This window comes from Heptranchias perlo, chromosome 24, assembly GCF_035084215.1.
Source record: "Heptranchias perlo isolate sHepPer1 chromosome 24, sHepPer1.hap1, whole genome shotgun sequence".
In the NCBI taxonomy this organism is placed as follows: Eukaryota; Metazoa; Chordata; class Chondrichthyes; order Hexanchiformes; family Hexanchidae; genus Heptranchias; species Heptranchias perlo.
In genome coordinates, this window is record NC_090348.1 from 6,993,368 (window position 1) to 7,001,911 (window position 8,544).

Here is an 8,544-nt window from a genome sequence, read left to right on the forward strand (position 1 = left end):
AAGTAATGCCGTGGGACCTTTTATGTCCACCTGAGAGGGCAGGCAGTTTAACGTCTCATCCGAAAGATGGCACCTCCGACAGTGCAACACTCCCTCAGTACTGCACTGGAGTGTTCAGCCAGGATTATGAAGTGGGATTTGAATCTATGACCTTCTGACTCAGAGGCGAGAGTGCTACCACAAAGCCACGTTGGAGCTTTAATGAATGGTGCTATGGAATAGATGAACACTTTATTTTTTTTTAAATGTTTTTTTTTAAATTTGCTTTCCTTCCTGCCCACCCCACTGAGTTCACAAACTGGTGCCGCTGAGAAGAAGTGCCGAGCAGAAGCCAGGCACTCCATGGTGCCGTATAGTGGTGCTTCAGAGGGCTGAGTCATCTGCTGGGGAAAGGAAAGTTAGATAGAGTGTTGCTGTCAGACTCTTTGCTTTCTGTCTCTGTCCTTTTTCGTTTTTACGTAGATTACATTCAATGTACAGCACAGAAACAGGCCATTCGGCCCAACTGGTCTATGTAGCTGTTCATGCTCCACATGAGCCTCCTCCCGCTCTACTTCATCTCACCCTATCAGCATACCCTTCTATCCCTTTCTCCCTCATGTGTTTATCAAGCTTCCCCTTGAATGCATCTGTGCTATTCACCTCAACTACTTAATGTGGTAACGAGTTCCACATTCTAACCACTCTCTGGGTAAAGAAGTTTCTCCTGAATTCTCTATTGATTTATTAGTGACTATCTTATTTATGGCCCCTAGTTCTGATCTTCCCCACAAGTGGAAATATCTTCTCCACGTCTACCCTATCAAACCCTTTCATAATTTTAAAGACCTCTATCAGGTCACTCCTCAGCCTTCTCTTTTCTAGAGGAAAGAGCCCCAGCCTGTTTTTGTTTTTCTTTTCTCTCCACCCCTCCTCCTTTTTAAGATGCTCCTTAAAACTTACCTCTTTTGGTCACATGTCCTAATATCTCCTCCTTTGCCTCAGTGTCAATTTTGTTTTGTCTGATAACGCTCCTGTGAAACGCCTTGGGACGTTTTAATAACGTTAAAGGCGCTATGTAAGTGTAGATGATTCTAGGATGTTTGTGTATGTCATGAACTAAATGTCCAATAACAGACCCCCAAGGTACCCCACTTAATAAAGAAAGAAAGACTTGCATTTATATAGCGCCTTTCACGATCTCAGGACGTCCCAAAGCACTTTACAACCAATGAAGTACTTTTGAAGTGTAGACACTGTTGTAATGTAGGAAACACGGCAGCCAATTTGCACACAGCAAGGTCCCACAAACAGCAATGTAAAAATGACCAGATCATCTGTTTTAGTGATATTGGTTGAGGGATAAATATTGGCCAGGACACTTGGGAGAATCCTTCTTCAAATAGTGCCATGGGATCTTTTACGTTCACCTGAGGGCAGACGGGGCCTCAGTAAGACGGCACCTCTGACAGTACAGCACTCCCTCAGTACTACACTGGAGTGTCAGCCTGGATTATGTGGTCAAGTCCCTGGAGTGGGACTTGAACCCACAACCTTCTGACTCAGAGGAGAGAGTGCGACCCACTGAGCCACATTTCCCTTCTCTTTTTCCCCCCCCCACCATGCACACGCACACACTGCAAGCTAACTCCCCTTATGACTACCCTCTACTTCCTTTGATTTTTAGCCACTTGCTAAAGAAAGATTTGAATTCATATAGTGCCTTATCACATACTCTGGACAAAGGCAACTGCACACAGCAAGGTCCCACAAACCACATTAAAGATGAACATGCAGGTAATCTGTTTTGGGAGTGTTGGTTGAAGGAGGAATGTTGGCCAGACAGCAGGTGAAAGTCCCTGCTCATCAACGACAGGCAGACAGAACGTAATTTTATTGTCACATCTGCCGATTTCCCAATGTTGCACTGGCGTATCAGCCTGGATTATGTGCTGAAACCCCACGGTGGTGTTTGAAACCACAACTTTCTGATTCAGTTGAGCGTTCAACCAGCTGAGCTAAGCTGACAGTCCTAATCCTCTCCATGTCTTGTCCATGATGTGCATTGACCTTAGTTTTATGAACAATTCTCTTGTGCAGTCGTTTAGCACAGGCCTTTTGGAAGGCTAGCTACACATGTGAAACTACTCCCCTTCCTCCAGTCAACCTGTGATGTTACCTGTTTTTTAAGTAAGAGTGGACAGGCAAGATGTACTCCTTCTAAAGCCAAGTTGGGGCTCCATTTTATTAGGTAATTTTCAGGTAGCTGCCCTCCATTTTGTTTTATTGATTCCATTAGTTTTCTGATTTGTTCTTTCACATCAAACAATGACACCGCTTAGAATGTATCCTCCTTCTCAGATATGGAAATTATATGTTAGGCTGTTCTCAGGTTGTGAGAATGGCTGTTTGTGCTTAAAAAATTCCCTCCTTTGTCTCTAAGTACTCTGGGGTATAATTTATCTGCCCTGGGAGAATTTATTGGCTTTCAGGCCCTCCAACCTATCTAGAACTAATATCGAAGTCCCAGAGCGCACCCAACATGTGTTTGATGTTGGATCGTAGGTCCTTACGATTCCTTTAAGATAACCAACGATGCTTCAATCCTGTATGTATTTACTGCCTTTGCGGAAGTTACAATTAATGTTATAACTCGTCTTTCGTCTGGTTTGTTCTTAGGATTCCTACAGAAAACAAGTAGTAATTGACGGAGAAACGTGTCTTTTAGATATTCTCGACACAGCAGGTCAAGAGGAGTACAGTGCTATGAGAGATCAGTACATGAGGACGGGCGAGGGCTTCCTCTGTGTCTTTGCCATAAATAACAGTAAATCATTTGAAGATATTCATCATTATAGGTGGGTTTTAAAATGGGTGTCATCTTCCTCCACTTTCTAAAACCCAGTCCATTTAATTTGACGCTAAAACTTATTTTTTTGGTTAAGATTAATGGAAAAGCGCCTGACTTTTTAAACTCCCCTCCACAGTGCCTATATTGGATATAAACTTGAAAAGGAAAATTTGCAGGGCTAGGGGGAAAGAGCAGGGGAGTGGGACTAATTGGATGGCTCTTTCAAAGAGCCAGCACAGACACGATGGGCCGAATGGCCCCCTCCTGTGCTGTATCATTCTATGTGCTTATAACATTTTAAAAAAATTTCCACAACCATCTTGGGATTTATGAGTGTTGTTCACCTCTTAGTTTTTCTGTCTTTGAAGGGATGCCATATTTTTAAAAATCTTACGCATGAATACTTATTGGAGGATGGGTAGGAACATTAGGTTAGAACATTGGTCTGTCACCGCTGGATTCAAATCGAGCTCAGACTGATGAGAGGAAAGTCCCCTTCTACTTCCTTCTGCTTGGTCTAAGGGTCCCAAGTGAAATGAGTTGGGCAGTCTCCACCCTTTTCCTATTGGATAAAGTAGCCTGCACAAGATTGTCTAAAATTTGGCATAGATTAACGCCAAGTTGGCTTTTTCACTCGGAAGCCAGAAACCCAGACTGTTGTGGGCCGTGGAAACTTCCCAATGCTACCACAGGGGTCCTCTTCTGCATTTGGGGGCTAAGGTAAGCTGCTCTGGCGGAGTAGAGGGAGCTTTACTCTGTGTGTGGTGGAGCAATGCCTGACCTGGGAGTGCGTGATGCTGACTCTGACTGGAAAATAGTTTCTCTCCCTGACACTAAACATCCCTTTCCTGATCTCAAAAATGTGAATTTTAATTTCCTTCCAAAAACCAACCGTACTTTAAAATGATCACAAATTAAACGCACTTCTGTTTGTGTTTTTTTTGTTTTGCAGAGAACAGATAAAAAGGGTAAAAGATTCCGATGATGTCCCAATGGTCCTAGTGGGAAATAAATGTGATTTGCCCTCAAGGACAGTAGACCCAAAACAAGCACAGGATCTAGCACGAAGTTATGGAATTCCTTTCATTGAAACGTCAGCAAAAACGAGACAGGTGAGTGATGTGGAGCTAAGGCAGTTAAATGAAGTTAAGGTACAGATCAGCCATGATCTCATTGAATGGTGGAACAGGTTTGAAGGGCTGAATGGCCTATTCCTGTTCCTAATACAGGAAGAGCATCTATTAGTATTGTGAGCTTTTCAAGACACTGTCTTATTAATTGTGGGAGCTGCTGGTGATTTGACTGTGCCACGCATTGGTTATAGATGCACGGTTGACTGCTTTAGGTCACTGATATCCAGTAAAAATACAGAACAGTGTTTCTCGTCAGTGTGATATCTGTTCCATTGCCACGAGACACCAAGAATCAACCAGTATTGTAAAATACCTAAAAAAAAAAAGCAACATTTTACAAGCACTAGACAGTACTGAAAGAAGAATGCACAGCTCGGCTTCAAATTGGCATTTTAAACAATCTGACTTTAGGTCACTAATATGTTTATTACAAAACTCCCCATTCATAAGCAGTCTGCTGCCAACCAATTTAATAAACAATCAGAAAAATAATTTGATGAAAGTGAACTGTATGACGGCACTTCCGAGTTATCCAAATTTTCAATTAGATGAAATAAAGGGCTGATCTGTAACCTCTGGATTTTTGGGATGATTTCCTGTGATAAAAGTTTGTCTTTTGTGTTTTTCCCTTTTCTAACAAGTAGCAGCACTGTCACGTTGCAATGGTATTTAATATTAGCACAGTTTGAAGAGATTGATATTTTTTCTCATGTCTAAAGCACAATTTATGAGAAAAAATGTGTTACACAATCGTGCCTTTCTGCAGCTCAGTTTTAAAATGGCGTGATTCTGTTGTCTGCTTTGCAACAGCTCTGTAATGTGGTTCACTGGCTTGTTAACACTAAGTAGGCCACATTATGAAAAGTCTAGAAACTATGACGTGCATTATTGTGCAATTTTCACACTTGTCGACATTTCTAGCTTGGAAGACACTAATGCAAACTGTAACTTCCGTGCACAATTCGTAAATCCCACTATTGCACTGCAGTATGGTGGGAACAAAATTTTTAGTTAGCCTCTGCCATTTTCACTGGTGCTCCATGAAGCTCTGTGTAATTGAACATAGATCTGTTACAGGTATGTTGTTTTCCTTTCTGTGATAGATAATGAGCAATGACCTGAAATCATCTTATGATTTGTACATTCAGTACTTCAAATGATCCTTTGGTGATGGTGCTTTTTAAAAAAATCTCTGCATGGCTAAAATCACAACTCCTTGTATGCTGGTGATTGCAGTGGGGGGTGGTGGAGGGACAAATCAGTATAATTCCATTATTCAAATACTTAGTTTAATCTTAGGGGGGGAAAATGGACTTCTGTAGCCATTTCAAAGCATTGCTGTTGGTTCCTCCAGAACTTCAATGTTTTGTACCTTTTTTTATGCGAGTGATCATTTGAAGGAGTTGTGTCTTGCAATGCAGAGAGTGGAGGATGCATTTTATACACTGGTACGCGAGATTCGCCAGTATAGGTTGAGAAAACTCAACACTGAAGAGAAGACCGCACGCTGTGTGCCCTTTAAATGTGTTGTGATGTAACATGGTAAGTTGTGAGCCTCTAAACACAAGATCCTGTGGTTTAGTGGGGGGAGGGAAACATTGTGTAATATTAAAGACAAATTACTTGCATTTGTCCCTTTTGGATACCATGTTACTTTTATATGTTTCAGCACATGAACGTATTGCCAAAATTAACTTCCTATTCAAACTGTTTCGATGCTGCAGAAACTTGTTACATTTAAAAACCAGTTCAATAAATAAAAAGACTTGCATTTATACAGCGCCTTTCAAGACCTCAGGACGTCCCACAGCCAATGAAGTACTTTTCTGAAGTGTAGTCACTGTTTTAATGCAGGAATCGCGGCAGCCAATATGCGCATAGCAAGATCCCACAAACAACAGTGTGATAATGATCAGGTCATCTGTTTGTGATGTTGGTTGAGGGGTAAATATTGGCCGGGACACCAGGGAGAACTCCCCTGCTCTTTGAAATAGTGCCATGGGATCTGTAACGTCCAGCTGAGAGTACCCTTTTGACACACTTACGACATACACATTGAAGCGAGCATGATATCAAAATGGAAATATTACAAATCTGTTGCTGTTTAAAAGTGTATTGTCCACCACAGGAATTTGGGGCCTTGTTTGCTCTTGCACACATGCATTGGTTACAATTTCCCTTTTTAAGGCCTCCATCATTGCTTGGAGAAGAGAAGTGATGCATTTATTCATAATTAATGAATTATGAAATCATGCATGATACTGTTTTATTTCCCAGCCTTCTAGAGTTGGACACAGTTACTAACCACTCGCGTTTCTTCAGTACTTAATTACGGAGAGATGTCTCAAAGGGGGAAAAGTTGTGGGTGCTGGGCAATAGCACGGTTGTAGGAAGAGATCCTGAGGTGTATTTTCTGAAAAACAAGAGTTAGCGTTTCGGGTCGGTGACCTTTTGAAAGGGCTCTGATGAAGGGCCATCGACCTGAAACGTTATCTCTTGTTTCTCTCTCCACATATGCTGCCTGACCTGCTGAGTGTTTTCTAGCTTTTTCTGTTTTTAATTTCATTTTCTTGAATTCTGTACTGTTTTGTGTATAAAGGGAGATCGATTTAAATGCAACCTTAGGCTGCTCAGACTAGTGCAGTACAAGAGAAATAGTCCAGTAATAAAGTTTAGTGCATGAATATCAACTGGGTTCTTGCATGTCTTTAATGGACTTTGTTGTTGGCTTACTGTAAAGTCTGTATTATGCAGTGTGTTGTGTATGTCGACTGATAAAGCCAGTTGTTATGTTTTTTTAAAATATGTATGTATAAAGCAATTTATTAGCTAGACAGCCCAATAGCTTCACTTGTAGTCACTCTGGGGTCGATCTTAACCTCACCCAACCGGCAGAGACTGAGTCGGTGGGCAGTTAAAACCGAGCAGGGTAGTCACCCGGTCCTCGCCTTGTTCCCGCCACCTGTGACCTTAACCAACAGGGGTCCTGCAGGCAACTGAGGTGCCTGCTTAAAGCAGGGGGTGTTGGGGGGGCCCCCCTCATGATTTATGCAAATCAGGGTCCAGTTAGGTCAGTCGGACCCCGATTGGCAATTATAATCCGGGGTCTGTTGGTAAGGAAGCAGAGGCCTGTAAGGTACGTCGGAAACTTTCTTTTGTGGCGCCAGGAGGGTCTTGCAGTGGGCGGGAGGGGGTGGGGGCGGGAAGTAGAGTCCTGGTCTCACGAGGAATGTCGCGACCTCCCCGCCACTTACCTTCCAGTGGGCGGGTGGTGTAGGACTGCCCAATCTTCAGCAGCCGCTCTGCACGCTCTTCCCAACCGTTCTGGGAAATTAACTCCCGCCGGAAACCCGCTCCAAGTTAAAATCCCTCCCTCCCCCAATATGTAGAATTGGAAGGTCTTGAGATTTTCAGCCTCTCCCACACTTCATCTGACCGTGCAGGTGCAGATGATGAGGAAACAGACTGATGCGTGCGATTTTTTTTTTTTTAAAAATGATTTTTTTATTTACAGGGTGTTGACGATGCTTTCTACACACTAGTTCGTGAAATTCGAAAGCACAAAGAGAAAATGAGTAAAGACGGGAAAAAGAAGAAAAACAAAACCAAGAAAAAGTGTTTAATTATGTGAATAGGATTTACTGTGGATGAAGTATGCTTAGCTGAAAAAGTAATACCTGATTATTTTTTGTATTTTTTTGTACATTACACTAAATTATTAGGCTTTCTTTTTATCAGTACTTTTATCAAATTTTGCTTAACAGAACTGATGGCTGTTAGATTATGGCCTAGTTTAAAAAAAATATATTGTGTATTCTTTATTTCCTTCAAGTGCCAGTATTCCCTGAGTGTCTGTCATTACTTTGTTAAATAGGCATAACTGTATCAGTCTGAAAACAAACTGACCTACTCCCCTGGGGCTTTTGCGCATGTAACTATGCTTTTCTAAACACATTTGTCTTTATTTATCATGCTGAATTTTATATATAAAATATACTTCCACTTGAGTGCCAGTGGCTTGATAGGTTCCACCTCTCATGTGAATGGTTTACCTGGAAAATATTTTAACTACCTTTGGTTGTAAAACTTAAAAGGTGCACATTTTATACATTGTGCTTTGTTTGTCAATGATTGATAAAAATTTCTCTGAACCCTTTTAGTTGTGCTGATTTGGGAATGTTCATTAATGCTGTACAGATCTGTCAAGTAACCAGTGTCAGACTTTGTAATGTTTATAGAAGGTTTGTCTGATATTTGTCATAATGGCTTTGATGACAAATTGTACTTTTAATGATCAAATAATAAAGCAATCCAACCTTGTTCTGACCTTTAAAACTTTGCTGTGAGTGTGCATTCAAAACCTATGGCACTGTCGACTCAAACCTGACTACAAATGTGCTTAACGCTTAAATCTCCTGAAGTAAACCAGAATTCCAAGCGGTCAACACGACAGTCACTGACGCCTTGAAGGATTGGTGATGCAGGATTGACTGTAAGGTACCACAGCTCTGGTCACAATGTGGTCCAGGACTGCATTCTCATTTGTAAATCCAAAGAAAAGCTCAGGAACAGAAATAAAGA

The 8,544-nt window shown here is 41.6% G+C and overlaps 1 protein-coding gene across 5 annotated transcripts in view; it reads left to right on the top strand.

Annotated features, from left to right (window-relative positions):
* LOC137341540 (GTPase KRas) overlaps positions 1–8,298 on the top strand; it is a 48,864-nt gene extending 40,566 nt beyond the window's left edge. For 3 of the 5 annotated variants that reach the window (XM_068004696.1, XM_068004697.1, XM_068004698.1), the window contains exons 3-5: positions 2,659–2,837; positions 3,783–3,942; positions 7,478–8,298. In XM_068004696.1, the coding sequence (XP_067860797.1) occupies positions 2,659–2,837; positions 3,783–3,942; positions 7,478–7,594 (456 nt within the window). In that variant the 3' untranslated portion in view covers positions 7,595–8,298. Of the gene's footprint in view, positions 1–2,658; positions 2,838–3,782; positions 3,943–5,384; positions 5,506–6,717; positions 6,730–7,477 lie in introns of all 5 variants that reach the window. The other 2 variants (XM_068004701.1, XM_068004699.1) reach the window with 2 other exon arrangements.
* The last annotated feature ends 246 nt before the right edge of the window (positions 8,299–8,544 follow it).